The 19,956-nt window shown below is 43.3% G+C and overlaps 1 protein-coding gene across 1 annotated transcript in view; it reads right to left on the reverse strand.

Annotated features, from left to right (window-relative positions):
* The window catches only part of LOC146863663 (long-chain-fatty-acid--CoA ligase ACSBG2-like), a 309,705-nt gene that overhangs the window by 79,923 nt on the left and 209,826 nt on the right, over positions 1-19,956 (reverse strand). Inside the window, exon 11 of the mRNA XM_085636650.1 lies at positions 1,732-1,871. Coding sequence (XP_085492776.1) covers positions 1,732-1,871 — 140 coding nt within the window. The remainder of the gene's footprint in view (positions 1-1,731; positions 1,872-19,956) is intronic.

Raw genomic sequence — 19,956 nt, forward strand, 5'->3', positions numbered from 1 at the left:
CTGAGTAGTAATCAGCATGGATACGTTCTACCCTTCTACCTGAGAAGAGATCACTATGGAATGAGGTTGATGTTCTTACCTGAGGAGTAATCAGCATGGACACGTTCTACCCTTCTACCTGAGAAGAGACCACTATGGAATGCTGATGTTTTTACCTGAGGAGTAATCAGAATGGACACGTTCTACCCTTCTCCCTGAGAAGAGACAACTATGGAATGACGATGTTTTTACCTGAGGAGTTATCAGCATGACATGTTCTATCCTTCTCCCTGAGAAGAGACATCTATCGAATGAGGTTGATGTTCTTACCTGAGGAGTAATCAGCATGGACACATTCTACCCTTCTACCTGAGAAGAGATCACTATCGAATGACGTTGATGTTCTTACCTGAGGAGTAATCAGCATGGACACGTTCCACCCTTCCACCTCAGAAGAGACCACTATGGAATGACTTGATGTTCTTACCTGAGGAGTAATCAGCATGGACACGATCTACCCTCCTACCTGGGAAGGGATCACTATGGAATGACGTTGATGTTTTTACTTGAGGAGTAAACAGCATGGACACCTTCTACCTGTCTACCTGTCTACCTGAGGAGAGACCACTATGGAATGACGTTGATGTTCTTACTTGAGGAGTAATCAGCATGGACAAGTTCAACCCTTCTACCTGAGAAGAGATCACTATGAAAGATGTTGATTTTCTTCAAAAAGGAGTAACTAACATGGCCAAGTCTTGTTCGACAACTTGGGGAATGACCAGATGGACATCAGAGGGACCCGCTATATCCTCCTAATTTAGAAGGGATCAGCATAGATGAGCATGAAGAAATTCCACCATCATACCTTTCTAGTGATCAGCACAAACAAGCTTTGTACTCCTAGCTGAGGTGTCCTAAGGAATGATCAGAAAAGGTGAGCACTGTACTTCGGATCAATGACACAATATTGTGGCAAATAATATAATTGACAAAAATATCATTTACCACATTATTTTGCTCCCATACTTTTAATAGTAAGTACAAAAACATATGAAAACCAATATTGTTGACAGTAATATCATCCAGAAATAGATACAAATATTGATTATTTTAAAATAAATAGTTTAAAGTAGTAAATATGTCAACATATAAATTTAACCTAATGTAGATTACATATTTTGACTAATATTACTACTTTATATAAATATACACTTATATAAACATGCAAAAGCACACATCTTTGTTTAGTTTCATTTAAAATTATAAGCTATACTTTAAAAACAATTGATAACATTTATATGAACAATAGTAACATAAAAAATAATATATCAACTAAAACCCATTGAAATAATTTAAAAATCATATTTTTAATGACTGTGTTAGTGAAATCGAAATTAAAACATTCATCATATTGACAGCTATATTACTTACCGTAACAAATGATATTCTTGTCAACAATATTTGTGTATTGCAATATTTGTTTGTCACAATATTTAATTTATTTTTCTGTCCCCCAATATTTTTAAACTTACACTCTGTCCAAGCACTCGCTCCTTCCACCGGAACAGAAATCAGCATGCGTGCGTTCTTCCACCTTACTTGTAGAGTGAACAGCATGTGCAATCTCTTCCTTCCAGTCTTCAAAGTGATCAGAATGACATTGTCTCCCACTTTTCTTTTAGTTTAATGCATATGAAGGATGCCTTATCTTTCATGTTAGACTTTTCAGCATAGGCAAACTGTTCTTACCTTCAGAGTGATCAGCATAGACAAGAACTTTCTCTTTTCGCCTACTAACACAGCGTTACTGATGATGGGCACCTCCGTTTTCAGAGCGTTCTCTATTGGGACTGGGGGAATGTTCTTGCCTCCTGAAGTGATAACTAGTTCTGCAATCAGAGACAAACACTAATTATATCTTGACTATTCTAAAAAGAGTGAAGTTTCTGTAACTTGTTCAACTACTTTGTGATGACAATGACCCAACAAAAGAGGAAATGAACGCGATCACAGTCTTGTGTACTCTATTTTCTCTGAGGCTATCCTTCTGGGTTCACAGCTTTCAGATCCCTCTGCCCTCATGCAGCACCTGTAGGTTCTCAATGGATTGCTTAAATTGATTACATTTTTATTTTAACATTTGGTTAATTATGCTGTAGCATTTTAATTTTAATCTACATTTCAAATAACTATACAAAATTAATGTACAATAATACTGAACAATAGAATATTTTTACTAGCTTTTTTGAAAGTTTAATGTCTTATTTTATTTTTCTCTATACTTTACCATAGGGAGACCTCTGCCCAAGCGAAGAAGAACTCAACTTATGTGTGAAAAGTTACTGCTAGTAACTTCACACTGTAAAGTAAATTTTTTTACAACATATTCAATTAGAATTATTTACTTAGATCTTATTGTAAAAAGATAACAAATCTTAGTATTTACCTATATATGAAAATTACATAACATTGCGTATAGAATCATTTAAAATGAATGTAAAAATGTTTATGGTACATTTATTTTTATGTTTCAAAAAGTTATTAAACTATTTTATCATAAAATAATATTTTTATTTATAAATCTTTTACATTAGCTTGTAAAAAGTTTAAATACATTAGCTTTTTTTAATGTTATGTCCTATAGAGTTTTATTTTAAGTCCCTGCCTTCATATTCTCTATGGGCGGGTGTTTAAGTACCAGTGGTTGGCTATTTGTAGTGCTGGATCAACTCCATACTGTAAAGCTGGTTCCACCACTGTTTCAAAGGGTGAAGACATGTAAGTCTACACTTTGTAGTAAATTTGCACTCTGAAATGTTGAATAGCCAAAAGTAATACATTTACTACAAAGTGTAAGAGTACATTTACACAGGCAGATTTACTCACTTGCAAAGTTACCTTTGTAAGTAGGTCCCACAGTTTTGAGATTAGGCAGATTAACAGCATCTTTTTCCGGCCGAAATAATGTAGATGCCTAAACCACTTTAATGGTATGCATGAGCCAGAACTGCTAGTCTATAGACAACACTGATAACATAAAAAATGCAAATGAATGAACTCTAGTGAACACCGCACTGGTGCTGAGTTCCAGCACAATTTTGACTGCTACCTGCAGACCCAACTGTTCGGGAGCTGAACAGGTATGTGAAGATCTATGGTTTGTCATCACAGATGGTCTGTTCGTGCCCTGGTCAGAAAAGGAGATAAAGTATCACACCAAGCGGGCCTTTTGATTTCCCACAAACATACCATCTGCAGAGTGGAATAACTTTCATATTCAAGTTGTTGGCAAAAAGGCTGAAAAATGCCACCTCCCTGCACCTCGTACTGGACAATTTGGCACCCATAACACACTACACTGCTAAGTATAATCATGTGATGACACACCGTGTTTGTGATGTATTAATGTCACTCTATTGCACTGGTGGCTATTCTGTGATTTGTGTTTACTCAATGTAGTCTTAGTAGTGTAGCATAAATGTATAACACTACTAAGAGGTCTATGACAAGTCATTATCAAATATATAACTTATTGTATGCTATAGTGATAGCCAATGTTTGAATATTTTTTTTAAAGTTCATACAAATATATATAAAAACTATGGTCAAATACTTTTGGCTGGTAACTTATGCATGTGTGAGAAATTCCCCTTAACATGTGGTCCACTTTTTTTGATGATCCTTTGGCGTAGTGCCATTTCCCATATTTACACGGTGAGTTAAGCCACTTAACGTGGCTTAACACCACCTTCTAAATATGCCATGTGTGCTGCATTCTGCAGCACATATAAAAAGAGCATATCACTGTTATTGATTGTTTATGTGCAGAAAGTATGCCTTCTGGCACATAAACAACAACACCTGCAACATGGTGGCAGGGTGCCTGCACTGGCACTAGGCAGCTTTTTCGCACCAGCACAGGGGTGCGCTGTATTCTTGTGAAATACAGCTCATCCCTGCCATATAAAAATGTTTGTGCTTGCCACTGCTGAATTTGGTTTGTAAATATGCCGCTACATTTTTCAATAATTTTAGACTAATTACTTGGCAATTCACATGCAACCTCCCAATGTATGTGATCTGACCACTAAATATGAAGAAACACTGGCTAAACCCAATTGTTGTAATGAATGTTGATGCGAGGCAGAAATAACCTACATAAATCTTTCGTGCGTGCTGTGTCCTTGTTGCTTTGCACACTCTTGCACTGTCTTTAGACTATGACTATTAATTTCTTTAATGCAAATCTAATTTCTTGTACCCCATCCTGTTACAGGTATGGCTCTCTTTATAGATGGCAGTATCTGGTAATCTCTTGTTTCAAATGGGCTCCATGGGTGCTGTCGATGGAAAGCTGATGGTCCATCCACCCCTAAATGAGCCAGGCAGACCATCTGTTTGGGAGACAGGGAGCTCCATCGCATTTTGGCCACTCCTTTTGTGTTATAGAATCCTGTCCGCCAAACTTTAAATCTACCCAACAGTCTTTGATTTTTTTGTCTGTCTTGGTCCCATACCATATTGCTCTTTGTGGATAACAATCAACAAAATCAACTTGAAGGAACAGGGAATGAGTGTGCCACTCGGCCTAGTGGCAGTTGCAGTGTTTTCTACTAGTCTCTAATGGGGAATTACAAAGAAACCTACGCCAGTCGAACTTGGCTACACCCAAGTACTAAAGCCACAATTAAATCCAGAGACAGTAACAGAGGCATCCAACCCAGATTACATCACTCACTTGTCCATGATCCATGATAGGAGACTATTACAAACTCACTCTGCCATGAAAGAGAGATTATTACTGACTCAGTGACTGATGGCCACGAAGAGATTATTTCTAACTCATTCACTGATGACAGCAAGAAGATAATTACTAACTCACGCACAGATGATAGTGAGAAGATTTTTACTCATTCAATGATGACAGCAAGAAGATTATTACTAACTCATGATAGTGAGAAGATTAATACTCGTTCACTGATGACAGAGAGAAGATTATTACTAACTCACGCACACATGATAGTGAGAAGATTAATACTCATTCACTGATGACAGCGAGAAGAATATTACTAACTCATGCACACATCATGGTGAGAATATTAATACTCATTCACTGATGACAGTGAGAAGATTATTACTTACTAATTTGCCGAACCCAGCAAGGAAATTATAATTTACTCATGACAGTGAAAAGGCTACTACAAACTTATTCACAGTTGACAGCAAGAAGATAAGTACTAACTCATTCATCCAGGACAGTGAGGAGATTATTACTAACTCATTCACCCAGGACAGTGAGGAGATTATTACTAACTCTTTCACCAAGGACAGTGAAGAGATTATTACTAACTCATTCACCCAGGACAGTGAGGAGATTATTACTAACTCTTTCACCCAGGACAGTGAGGAGATTATTACTAACTCATTAACCCAAGACAGTGAGGGGATTATTACTAACTCATTCACCCAGGACAGTGAGGAGATTATTACTAACTCATTCACCCAGGACAGTGAGGAGATTATTACTAACTCTTTCACCAAGGACAGTGAGGAGATTATTACTAACTCATTAACCCAAGACAGTGAGGGGATTATTACTAACTCTTTCACCCAGGACAGTGAGGAGATTATTACTAACTCATTCACCCAGGACAGTGAGGAGATTATTACTAACTCTTTCACAAAGGACAGTAAGGAGATTATTACTAACTCATTCACCCAGGACAGTGAGGAGATTATTACTAACTCATTCACCCAGGACAGTGAGGAGATTATTACTAACTCTTTCACCCAGGACAGTGAAGAGATTATTACTAACCCTTTCACCCAGGACAGTGAGGAGATTATTACTGACTCTTTAAACCCAGGACAGTGAGGAGATTATTACTAACTCATTAACCCAAGACAGTGAGGGGATTATTACTAACTCATTTATCCATGATAGTGGGGAGATTATTACTAACTCATCATCATTAATAAATCTTTATTCGGATAAAAGATATCCATAAAAGAATCACACAGATAAAATTAACAAAGGACTTTATAAAAACCTTCATAATTAAAACGCATACAAACTAGTCTCATGACATGAATACATTTAATATACAAAACACAGAGCACCAGATACCAAGCCAGGCATCAGCTCAATAGCCAACAAGAATAAAAACATTATCAGAAGAATCGGATAGGGGATAATTATTGAACGTATATTAGCGCTTTTAAAGTTGTAGTATCCTTAGCTATTCATTTTCATATCTTAAAACGTCCAGATATATAAGCTCTTCCCTTCTTTGGATGGCATAAGAAACATAGAGACTCAATAGCATGGGTTCACATTATCAAGATTACGAATACAATTAAAAGCATCCTTATGATCAATAATTTGTTTCCTTTAAAAACAGTGGCCACAATATTCGTTTCCTCAGATCCCTTTAAAAGTTGCAAAAGAGTATAAAATGCATTGCACATTTGGGGAACTTTTGGAAACTAAAGCCCATCTCGGGGAAACAACTAAAAAGTGCATTATGCCTATTTGCAGCCTTTTTAAATAAAATCTATGTTGAATGTGTAGTACTAGGGTGAGGAAGCTCTGGACACTTGGTTGTGTGGGACCTGAGAGGTACATTGACACAGTCGATCTAAAACACTCTCTCTTTTCTCTATCAGTCATCCTTTTCTCAATCAAAACCGTTTTAAAATCTTTGTCACTAAATTGTAAGAGTTCCTCAGGATCCTCAATGTTCAGTTTCCCGTCCATCTCCTTTAACAAACTGTATACATAGGCCAGCCATGGTATTCTTGCTCCATATTTGAAAGTAAGGCAGTTTGTTATCATCTCTTTGGTGAAATAAGTGCCATCTTTACTCCACATATTATACCCAAGTGTCATGGGGCTTGTCTGCAAGTCATCCTCTAAATAGGGGACTGCTAATTCCTTGTGAAATATACAAGAAGAGGTTGAGCAGGGCACTGCTAATAATCTGCACAAGAAACGATTTTCCTGTGTCTTTACAGATTGTCTAACCCCACAGGGGGGCTCCATAATTGGCACTAGAAATTCATTTATTTCTGTATATGGTCAACCATTCTCTCATGGGTTTATTCCCAATTTTTGATGCAAACCTAAAACAGGGTTCTGATGATCTAATGAATATCAGTTTTGCTGCTTCCACATTTGTCCCCCACTAGCCAAAGCTAGAAAAATTCACACCTAGATATGAGAAATGTTCTGTTGCAGCAAGTGCTACTCCCTTGATATGATGACTTTTCTTCTTGGGCCTCCCTTTTTCCACACATCATGGTGAAGGTTTCTTTTTGTTTTAAATTACTTTTCATATCCGTATCCTCCATGTACATGGTGAAACCAGCTGGAGGCCATTACCAGTTCTGGTGATCAAGACGGCGTCATCTGCGTATAGGGATATAGGTATTGAATATTTGGCAACTTTTGGGGCGTCTGCATTGATCTTTTGTAAAAACTCATCTACCCCATTAATATATAATGAAAATAAAAGAGGGGCAAGGACACGGCCTTGCCCGATCCCTCAAGTCATTTTAAAATGTGGTGTGACTTCTCCTCTTGACCCATAGCGTACCCTCGATGTTTACTGTGCATATAGCTGTGACAAGAAAGTCACAATCTCAGTGGGGGCCCTTCCCTTAGCCAGTGACTGCCACAGCATGGCGTGATTAACCAGATCAAAAGCACTGCTCAAATCAGCAAAGCATAGATGGGTGTGGCCCTCTTTCACCAGGGTGTATTTGCTGATGAGCAGACGAAGATTGATACATTGCTCGATGGTGCCCACATCCCTTTTAAAACCATATTGGGCATTAAAACCATTCTAGCAGGCCTCTGCCCATTAGTTTAGCAGAGGAGTCCAGGAGGGATATTGGGTGATAACACCTTGCATCCCCATATCCCCCTTTTTAAAAATCATGACTATAATACTTTCTGTCCAACATAAGGGCAGATATCCTCTGGCTGCTGCATTGCACACCTGCGCCAGTATAAGGCCCCATAGGTTAATGCATAATTGAAATGTTTCAATTGGGACCCCAAAAGCAGGGGCAAACTTTTCCAATGAGGTAGTAACCTCCCCGAAACTAATAGGTTTTAGATGTGATTGTCCTACATGGCTTATTGTTCCAGGAGTAACGTCCCCCCCCATGATTTTCTGGATTAAAAATACCTCCATAGTGGCTCAGATAGTTGGCCTGTTGGACTAGCGCTTCTGACTGGGGGGGCTGATGAATCTTTTTAAAAATGTTGGTTTCTGAACAGCTCCACACGCATAGTCAGCGGCTGTAGAATGTTTGTTCAAGGGAATGACTTACGGGGATCGCTGAAAGACTCTCCCCCTCACGCAAGTACAAGTTATGGGACAGAAGCACTCTGCTCAGTTGGGGTGGCGGGTAGTTTTAGGTCCGCCGGGCAGGGAGGCAGGGAGGGGGGCGGGGGGTGAGGACCAGTTTGATGTTGTAGGATTGTTTTTAATGTTCCACATGCACAGTAAATTGGAGGGTAACATACACTATGTCAGATTGGCACATATGTCACAGAGCGCTTTGCACTCGTTCACAGACGATATCCTACATGGCACAAATGTTACCTCTAACTGACGGAACAGACGCCCAATCCTTGATTCCTAACGCATTTGGCCCTCCCCTCAATATTGTATCTTGGAATGTCATTGGTTTCGGTGACCAGATAAAGAGAGGATTGGTCATACAATATCTTAAACGTAAAGCCCCGGTGGTGGCACTGATCCAAGAATCACACTTGGTGGGTTCGGCATGCAATGCCTTATATAGGTGGGGCTTTAAAATGGTGGCACACTCGGGGGTCCATAATAGCCTCTCAAGGATAGACTACATTTTCACACTTGTGCAGGCTTAGAAAGAGTCCTAGAGATACTACACTTTCCCAGAGGAATTTCAGACCACTCACCGGTCCAAATTAAATACACATCATATATCCCAGGCCGGAGACGTGTTTTTCCACTCTACCCCGGATAGCTTAAAAACCCCAAGATAGGGAAAGGCCTACTCAAAGCCACAGGGCAATATTTTGCAGTGGAGGAACACTCAGTTACTTCCCCGACGACCATATAAAACAGTGTTGGGGGGCCACGCAATCTCGTTAATCGTTAGACTTAAACAGGAGCAGCGACACCACATGGAGACCCTGGAACTGGGAGTATCCCAGGCTGAGGGTGAAAATGCCACAAACACCAATGAAAACACGGCGCATAACTACAATCTGGCACAGCAGGAATACAGGGCCTATGCATGGAAAGAGGTGAAAACTGGGCTCACCAAAACACACCACACGATTTATGAAGTTGGGGACAAGACAGGCAGGCTTCTAGCTTGGCTAGATAGACGGAAAAGAGCTAGCTGATGGGTGTCACAAATACGGTTAGATAATGGAACTGTCACCACAGACCCACAGCAGATAGTGGACGCACTAGCGGCCCACTATGAGAAGGTATACACGCCTACAGCCACATCCACCATAGCTGACAACAAAGCCATCCTCAAAGATATCCAAATGCCTACGTTAACGCATAGTGCAACAAAAGAACTAGAGGCTGATCTGACCTCTGACGAGCTGGTACTAGCGCTAGGGGCACTACACACAGGGAAGGCCCTGGGACCCAATGGTATACCTGTAGAATTCTTTAAAAAGTCTGCCACACTACTCATGCCATATCTGCTTAATATGTACGAGGATAGCTTGAAAAGAGGGGAATTAGCAAGGGACCAGCGCCTAGCAACGATCCTAGCAATACACAAACCAGGCAAACCGCCACAGGAATGTACGTCGTTTTGGCTGATTTCAGTAATAAATGCAGAAGCCAAAATAATAGCGAAAGCGTTGGCAGTCAGGCTGCAACCACATCTTACAACGTTGATACACCCGGACCAATCAGGGTTTATGCCGGGCTGTAACACGGCGCTCAACCTCAGGCGACTATGTGGTGTCATGGCATGCATACCCACGATTCGAGAGGACACTTTCATCCTTTCCTCAAATGCCCGCATGGCATTTGACCTCGTCGAATGGCCTTTCCTTTTCGGGGTCCTTCAGCGTCTGGGTTTTGGCCCCAGGCTCTGTGCTTGGGTCCGGGTGTTATACACCGGACCCCTGGCACAGGTGGTGGCAAACGGATGCATCTCAGAGGACTTCCCACTGGGAAAGGGTACAAGACAGGGCTGCCCCTCGTCACCGCTCCTATTTGAGCTGGTATTAGAGCCGCTGGCGGCATGGATACGGCAAGACCCGGTTATCTGAGGGTTAAAATGGGCGATGGGAAGATCGTATTTCGCTAAATGCGGATGATGTGTTGCTGTAAATGGCATCCCTGGCCCGTTCCATTAATAGCCTATTGGACATCTGCGCCGCGTATGACAGTCTCAGGATCCACTATAAATTGGGCAAAATCACTCATATACATATTGCATGGTCCCCCTCCATGGCTCCCGCCGGGCTGCTAACTACAAATTGAGGTCAGAGGATTTAAATACCTCGAGTTATATATTACGTCCCAGCCCGCGCAGTTTATTGAGGAAATCCTTCTGGAGCCACTTAAAAGATTTCGCTGTGATGTTAAACACTGGAGATCACTACCGCTGACACTACTGGGGAGAGCATCCCTCTTTAAAATGATGGCATTACCCAAATTCCTATACGCCCTGCAAAACACCCTAGTCCCAGGTCACCCCGCATACTTCAAAGCGATTGATGTCGAAATGACCAATCTTCTGTGGGATGGGAAGCCCGCTCGTATAGCAATGCATAAACTAGTACGGGGCTGGTATGATGGTGAAATCGCTCTGCCTAATATAAAAATGTACTATTGGGCTTCACAACTTATGGTCATAAACCAATGGCTTCATGCCTCTCAAGAGGAACCAGCATTCCGCATGGACAGATATGTCCTTCCGGCAGAGCGCGTTATGGGTGCCCGGTACAATAACTCAAGGAAGAATACCCTCACTGGTCCAACAGCACACACTGTCCGAATATGGTGCACTGCGCAGTGAGCACTAGGATGGGAGGGAGTCTTAACTCAGGCTACGCCACTCTGGGAAACCCGGCGGCTAGGCAAACTATGCAATACCAAGGGATTCAGACAGTGGGACCTAATAGGTATCTAAAAGACACGTATGGCCTGGCACCAACGGAAACTTTCCGCTATATGCAGATCAGCTACGCTCTCATGGGAGTCATTTCACCTGGAACGCAACTACCAGAGGCCTCACTGTTAGAGGACAGACTCCTCATGGATTACATGTGTAAAAAGGCCATTTCCCAAATTTACCGGAAAATAATAAACAATCAACCCGATTCCACAGCAGCCCGAAGGGAGCGTTGGCAAACTGACATAGGAGAACTGGATGAAACAGACTGGCAGAAGGCACTCACGTCTCCACGAGAAGTTGCGATCTCCTCCAAACTCAAATTGGTGCAACTAAAAATCCTCTATCGCATGTACTACACATGCATTACTATGCACCGACTAGTTCGAACGAACACGCCCTTCTGCTTATGACAGTGTGGCCTGCCAGGTACATTCTACCACATAATATGGGATTGTCCACAGATCGCACCTTACTGGGAGGCGGTCATGAGCACGCTCTCGCAGGTCGGTGGAGCTACTGTCCTGCCAGAACCAAAAAGATATCTCCTTAATATTTGGAACCTACAGATCTGATCCTTAGGACTCAGGATTGGGTGACACTGGGGATGGTGATTGCAAAACGCAATATAGCCCAGCATTGGGGAACGGGGCTGACTCCCACCTATTGACAATCAGGATGTGATATGGACAGCGCAATGATAGCGGAAAGGGCAGTCTACACACATAGAGGGTGCCCCAAGAAATGGTATGGGGAAAGTGGAATGATTTCCGGGGCAACATATGTGAACCCCCGCAGGAAGAATGAATATCAGACGTCAGTGACTAATGGGTCTGTGACAACGATATGATGTACTTACCTATAATGTTCTGTGTCATGTTGCCAATGAATAGAGGTCTTCAATAGATGATTAATGCAAGATTTTCATCCTGTAATAAGTGAGTTTTTCCCTCCACCGTGCATTACAGGTGAATCTAATGCTTTGCTGTGAATGTCAACAGTGCAAAATACTAATAAAATGTTTAAACAAATAATGAAAAGGTTGGTTTATTGTTTTCCATAAAAGGAAAACATCTTTTGCTTCAGCTGTCTGTTGCAAATTTGCCCAACCTTCCGCCCGTAGATCCACCCTTCTTTTCATTACAGCTTCCTTATAAGTGAGTCTCAAGGTTAAACTCTTCCCCCTTCAAACCTTCCCGGTTAAACCACCTAATGGGTTTATTATCAGGCCTTTTTCTGGTTGATCTCAGGTTATCCAAAATAGCTTTGAGCATTTTGCTGAAAGCATCTATAATTTGACAGGGCAAAGAATTTTGGTCAGTGCAAGTGGAAAATTCAATGGGATAGTAATTAATCACTTTATCTAGTAGGGCAATCCCATTGACATTTGACCCTTTGAGGCTAATACCATTTGCGCCATGGGTTTCTATATGCTTCACCTATTGTGGTCCCTTAGTCCATTGTGTTTCAATATTGAGCGACATCAACAATGGGTGATATTCGCTAAAATGGCTTGGAACAATTTTAAAAGAGTCCACCCATCCCATTCCGGCTTCTGAGACCAGAATGTCGTCAATAGTGGAACCAGAGTGATTCCCCAAGAGGGGAGGATATTAATTTCCCCTCACAGTCCAGTGTATGTTCCACGAACTCCAAATTATATCTGCAGATAAGTTCATTAAGGGCCTTACCATAAGGGCTGTTTGGAAAGTGTGTCTGGTTTCCCCCATTCATGTGTGTGTATCCACACTTCTTGCTAGAGGGCTTGTAGCAAATTTCAATGTTGAAATCTCAACCCATATGTAAGTGCAGCCATCTGAAACATGTGACTCAAAGGATTCCAGTTCTCCCCCCAGGTCATCAATGATCCAATTCCTTGTGTTCCTTGTGTTGTTAAAAACATTATTATAAAAATTAATCAGAATAAAATTAGCTTTCGCGAAGGTCTGGAGATTAAATATCTGGAGCGACACTTTTTCACCGTTGGCGGGGAGGTGGTGGAAATTAGTAAAGCTAGGTCCCCCTTGGCTTGTCCATTGCTGGAGGGGATGGCTGGGGTACTAAAGGTCTTATAGCTATCTAGATGGAAGTCCCCTTATACCAGGTTTTCTGTAAGCAGATCAATTGGGATGACTGTATTAGGTCTACCCAAACTTTGTTTCCTAATTAGTTTTCAATACCTACAATATTCCAAGTCCTGATTTGTACTTGGTTCTCACACTATGCAGGTTTGGGGGTCCCCACCCAACCGCAATGGTTGTCTCAGCCAAATTCCCACAGGTTCTAGCCAGGCTGCTGGTGTTCAGGTTATTATAGTTAGACTTCTCCCCAAAAAGGTCATGGGGGCCCTCTGGCCTACGTGTGTTTCAGGCTCCTTCTCGATGGGTTGAAGGGAAACCCCCTGGTACTGCACTTTTAAGGCCTTCGTGTCTGTTTCCCTTTCCAAATCATCACTATCACCCTGTCAGTCACAGTCATAAAGGAAGGTCAAAGGGGCATAACTGTTAAAGGGAGCCAAATCTCTTGAAGCTGAGTGGGGGCCAACTCTAGCCGGGGCCGGTCACCTAGGTAACTGCCACTGGCTAGTTGGGGGACCTGAACCATGAGCGAAGCTCTATAAAAGAAGCCTAACGGGAGAGCCCGAATAGAGAGGGGAGATTGGTTAACACCCGGGTTCCTAAGGGAAGCGAGGATTCCCCCCCCCCCCACTGATGGCCTATTAAAATTAATAATAACACAGTTTCCATCCAGGGTTTTTACTTCTTGGCCTATCCAGTTACCTCTTTGTACCATATTATTCCAACCTCTGACATAAAGACTCAGCGTAGAATTAGAATCGAACCAGTGCATAGGCTTGTTTTTCAGTAGGCAAAACCTTTCTGTAGAACCTGCCTTGAGATGAGGGACATTTCTTAACACTATTACATAAGGGGTAGCTTCTAGTGGTAAGTTAGGTGTAATAGTGCTTGGTGAGTGAAAACTTGCCGTCTGTCTAACTGACATAGTAGTTTGGGTCACTTTGGGCAGAACTTTCCGGGCGATGTGTGACTGGTTACCCCACCACCACTGCTCCCCATACCCTAATTAAAATGCCCAGGGCTGGTGTTGCTTCTGAGTTGTGTGTGACCCTCTCATTAGGGGCCTGTTGAGTTTGGGTTATAATTGACGGATTATTAACCTGTCCACTTAGTATCTCAATGGCTCTCCCCTCACAGACAACATGTGTGATAACAGTGTTTGGGGGAGATGGGGAGGTTGAAGTCGACCCTTGTATTTCCTGTGGTGGGAGCTGGCTTGTTATGACTTATCAGTGCTTATTCTAAACACGTACAAATTGATTCCAATTTAGCATCCAAAACACCAATACATCTATCATACAATGAGTTCATTAAACTCTCTAATTTGTCCTTTTCCCTGGGTATGATATCGTTGGGCGTTGTGGAAGATGTGAGTTGGGTGGTATTTGACCTGGTACTTGCCCTGGCCCGTTTGGGTTTGGATTAGCTGCCCATCTCAAGTCTCTTCCTTTTTCTTGCTGCCCCCGGACCCTTACTTGTACCCACCATGACTTTAGCCTCTAAGGGTGCCTTCTGAGGCCTGGGTAGCAAGAGATGTTCCTCTGTAGATGCAATGTATAAAGTCCATGAGTGTCCCTCCATATCCTCCACAATTAAGGGGTGCAACACATCCCTGGACCTAGTACATTTTCTTTATTAATGACACCCATGGCAAGTTGCAGGAATGCGACAATAGTGGTGTTGGTATGGGGTGCCGGTACACCAGCCTGTAACTTCTTTTTCCCCATTGCTCTTGTTTCCATATAAAGAGAGAGGAGGCCACTTAGAGAGCGCTATTGGACCATAAGTCAATGGACCATGAATTGGAGCTGTGTGGGGATCCAATTCCAATAGCAGTACCAATATAGTGCCCATCAATACCCTCTCTTGAGTGCACACAGTAAAGGAAGTGGTGCATGATGGGCAGGGGGCGTCTCTCCAGCCCTTGTCCGGACACATGAAGGACCTGATATGCTGGTGCGTCAAGGGGCTAAAGGACGGGGCAGTCACACAACAGCAGTGACAACAATCTCAAGGCTGAAGTAGAAATTAAGCTATTTAGACCATATAGTGCAACAGCAGACAGTAAACAGCAATCATGAATAATCCACTTACTTCCTTCCCCCCCTGGTCTTGCAGGCTGCTGGTTCCACCACACATCCAAGTCTGAAGCTATCAATGGCCAATAGTTGACCTGCTGCCTCTACTTGGGCTCAGGAACTGGGAGTTTTAAGGGTGGGCTAAGCGGGGTCGGGAGTGAGTCTGCCCATCATCTGATGCATCAACACCCCTGCATAACTATGTCCTGCAATGGAGCCCTCCACTGCAACCGACACAGACACAAAGGGTGCTGCAATGAGCCCAAGAGATACAGGGCTGCTATGCTGACGCACACGCCAACACCTCGCTACCACCGCTGCCCATCACCAGACCCGCCCTGCCATACACCCATGTCTTCCCACCTCTACGGGCTGACTGGGTACTGTGGTGACAGCTGGAGCAGCAACCAGCAGCAACACCACTAACGGCCATCTGTTATGATATCGCTCGTGGCAACAACCTGGAATAACGGTTGGGGGGCAAGATGAGGAACTTGAAGAAAAGAGCATGTTCCCCCACCCACTGCAGCAAACCTCCAACCTACTGTTGCGCTTCTCATTCAGACCTTCCTCTCTCCAGCCTCTCCCCGGCCTCTTGGTGCGACGGTGTGTGTCAGGCACGGTGTCAGGGGAGGGCTCTTAATAAATCATACACCGATGACAGCGAGGAGATTATTACTAAATCATTCACTGGTGACAGCGAGAAGTTATTGCTTCACTGACACCCTTGACAGTGAGGACATTATTACAAACTCACATACAATTATAATTTACTCATGAGCGTGAGGAGATTATTACTAACCCACTCATCCATAGCAGTGAGGAAATTATTACTCACTCACTCATCCATTATAGTGAGACTATTACTAACTCATGCACAGATGAAAGTAAGATTATTAATAATTTACTAATCCATAGCAGCAATAAGATTATTACATTCTCACTCACCCATGACAGTGAGGTTACAACTCACTAGCTCACCCGTACCAATGAGATAATTACTAACTCACTCAACCAGGACAGCGAGAAGATAATTACTAACTTCATCACCCATTTTAAAAAGAGCATTGCTAACTCGCTCATCCATCATAGGAAGGAGATTATCACGGACTCAAGGCTAACATGTCCCAGAGGACAATTGAATCAGGTGACAACACGAGAACAGATTCAAGAATCTTTCAGGTGACCATAAAGAAAAACCATAAGAAATAGATTAAATCAATAAAAAAATACACAATACCATCCCAAACCAAATGAGAGCTAATAAACAGGATTTAAACAAAGTAAATCCAGGAGCAGGACCTGTGCCAGCTCCCCGCACCAGGCAAGCAGGTGTCTTGACTCTGCCAGCTGAGCATTTGCCTTCCCTCCCTCCGCTCTCCAGTACCTGTGCATAGTCAGCCTCATTTTGTGAGCCAGCCAGCAGAACTTGTGCCATTTTCTGTGTACCCGTGCAACTGTGTAATTGGAACTGCTTACTTTGTTGGTATCATTTTTTGGTCTCGCCTAGCATTGCAGCGCGAATGCGCTGCCATCGCTTTGCGAGGCATTCAGTATATACTGTAGTGTGGAAGCTTTGTGGAAGCTCCGCCCACTCTCTGCCCATTGACTTTTGTCTTAAATGCTGCCTTCCGATTGGTTTGAGGCTTGTTAGTCCCTCCTTATTTATCATTTGTATCCTTCCACGGCTATTGGCCCCTTTACTCCTGACACTATTTTCTTTTAGGTGTCGCCTAGTGTTGCAGCGCGAATGCGCTGCCATGGCTTTGCGAGACATGCAGTATATACTGTAGTGTGGAAGCTTCGTGGAAGCACCGCCCACTCACTGCCCATTGGCTTTTGTCTTAAATGCTGCCTTCCGATTGGTTTGAGGCTTGTTAGTTCCTCCTCATTCATCATTTGTATCCTTCCACAGCTGTTGGCCCCTTTACACCTAACACTATTTTCTTCCCTGTCTCCCCACCCCAGCTCCCCCTCCCTCAGTCTGTGACTTCTCACCCTCCCCCGCCTCCCCCCCACTCCCAGTCGTGTTTTCTTGCCTGCTGGCACTTCCGTTTTCATCTTTATTATTGCCACCTTGAAATATGCGAGTTCAAGATGCGTGCTCTACAAAAACTTCTCATGTTTAATGAACTAGAATTTAATGTTACTCTTAATATAATAAGACTCTAGGCAACATTCGGGATATGCATGGCAACTGACGCCTCTTAGTTCACAAACGGCATTGTTGTCGGGTGGGAGGAGCGGCAGTGTTTTAACTCATGCTTAAAACAAGCACTTTTTAATAACTTCCTCTCAATGCAGTGCTATAATCTTGTGTACTGAGGTGACGTGCTAAAGCAATGCACTTTTTTGAATTCTGAAGAGACATTAGTGCACATTTACATCATGTTTACTGTATGATTAACATGGCGATCATTTTCACGGCTCGCCCACTGGCTTGTATACGCTTGGCTCGTCTCCGGCTTGTGCTCCCTGTTAATTAATATATTGGCTCGCGCACCTCTAACAAAGAGAGATGAATGGATACATGACAGTGAGCCCGGTAGATGGTAAAAAATTGACTGGTGCAGACAAACAGACAAAGTCAGCCTCCATTGCCTCACGTCAGAATCATCACTTTCAAGAACCTGGAAATCTGCAAGCAGCTCTCGCATGCCCCAACCTCATTTCCCTCACCTACTCTTAGCAGAAGCAGCAGATTCTGAGCTGTGCCCTGCTGGTGCAGAGGAGCACGGCAGAGTCTGTAGAAGCGCTGGGATTCCCTAGCCTCTCCGGGCGGGCCCCTAAGTCTTCCGGGTGCCTTCACACTCAGGATAAAGGAATACATTTTGTTTTGTGCTTTAGTCGCCCCTCTGTGAGCACTGTCTGGTAGATGAAGCTCTGTGTTAATAAACACATTCAGAGAGGTGGTTGTGTACAAACAAACAACAGCCACAATACCGTACGTTTTGAATGTGTAGTTAAATACCTGCTCATCAAGTACCTCATTGGCCGATCATTCCATGGCACTACCAAAATTACACTTGGACACATTTGCTCAACTGTAAAACACTCCCTTCTATGGGTCATTTAACAACTCAGGGCTTTGGGGTTAGGTAACCTACTTTGGATGCTGTGCAAAAGAGTAAATACAAAAATGAATGCAATGAAACTTAGCAACCAGTACTGTCTAAAACACTGTGAAAACGGACACGCATGCTGGCATTTTGTTTAGTTAATGTCGATTTTCTCATAGATGCGAGTAAAGTATTCTTAATATCTTAATGAAATCTGCACACTTTTAACTAATAGCACAGGGCAACCTTTGACAACTAGGCAATGAATACATTTTCATGTATCCCCGAAGCACCCCTGCCCCCCACCGCCTTGGCAAACTTCATTGCCTCCCAGTGTTTGGGGGATAACCAAGACGCAGGAGAGTGAGTCAAATAGTCTAGAAAATGAAAGAGAAGCCAGGATTTCGATTCACATGCTCCAATCCCGATTGCGTTGGTTAGTCTGTAAGCACTACTTTTATTAATAAGTTTCGCATCAGTAAAGCACCACGGTGTGCATGTGTGGCAACACTTCACACATGAGGTACGTGCCAAGCAATTGTTGACACAATCCACACTTTGCGTCTTTTTCAATATATTTATCACGAAGTGCAGGACCTTTATAAAACGTGTAAGTAAAAAACATTGCCATTTACAATGTCAACAGCTCTAACTCACGAATGCGAGACCTATTTCCATTGCAAATGCTTGTTCCTCTTGTCTCTCCCATGCCATTTCCCACTAACCGTCATTCCCTCTGCCAGCTGTCACCTCCTGCCTCCCGCCACCCAGGACCCAGCACCTTGCCCCACTCCCAGGACCTACTTAAAGGAGGCTGCAGCATGACCCCATCGAGCAGGTCCTGTGACAGCTCCCTGTGCCAGAGTCAAGAGACCTGCTTGTTTGCCTTCTCTCCCTCTGCTAACCTCCTGCTTTCTGAAGTCTCAGGGTCATAAAATATTTCTGCAATCCTGCTGGTGCTCCGGGACTCTGCCATCTGGGCCTCAGAAGTGGGTTTCTGCAGCTCTATCCTATTTCGACATTGACACAGCAGCAGCTTTGCGCTGATCGGGACCAATATATCACCCTTCGACACCGACGCAGTGCCTGCTCGACAACAGCGGCTCCACAGCCGGCGGGGCAAGATGACGATGGACAGCACGGCTAGATGATGACACAGAGCCTGCATCATACATGGGTAAATCGACGAAGCTTTCATCGATGTCGTGTATCAGAGGCAAAGCTCGCCTCCATCCACAGGATCGACAAAATAGCGCCTCCTCGACTCCTCAACGCTTTGCTCCATTCATGGTACTTTGTCAGCGGGACCTGTCCAAGTCCTGTAGCTGGCCTTCCCGCCATTGCGGTCAGCCTGAACTTTGGATTTACCCCAGTCTAGCGTGCCCTTAACCCCTTGCGTGCGCACGACGTCTCCCGGCTGTCGTGCATTACGGTGGGCGTGTGCGCACGACGGCCAGGAGACGTCGTGTTCCCGAACGCCGTTTATTTCTCCCGCACAGCGGGAGAAATAAACCCGCACGCAAGTGGTTAAGTAACCTTTTAGCACTATTGACTTCTAAGCACGTTTTTTTGGTTTATTCTTTAAAAATTCATGACTCAGATTCTATTCTACTT

The sequence above is a fragment of the Triturus cristatus genome, chromosome 2_1 (genome assembly GCF_964204655.1).
Source record: "Triturus cristatus chromosome 2_1, aTriCri1.1, whole genome shotgun sequence".
NCBI classification, from domain to species: domain Eukaryota; kingdom Metazoa; phylum Chordata; class Amphibia; order Caudata; family Salamandridae; genus Triturus; species Triturus cristatus.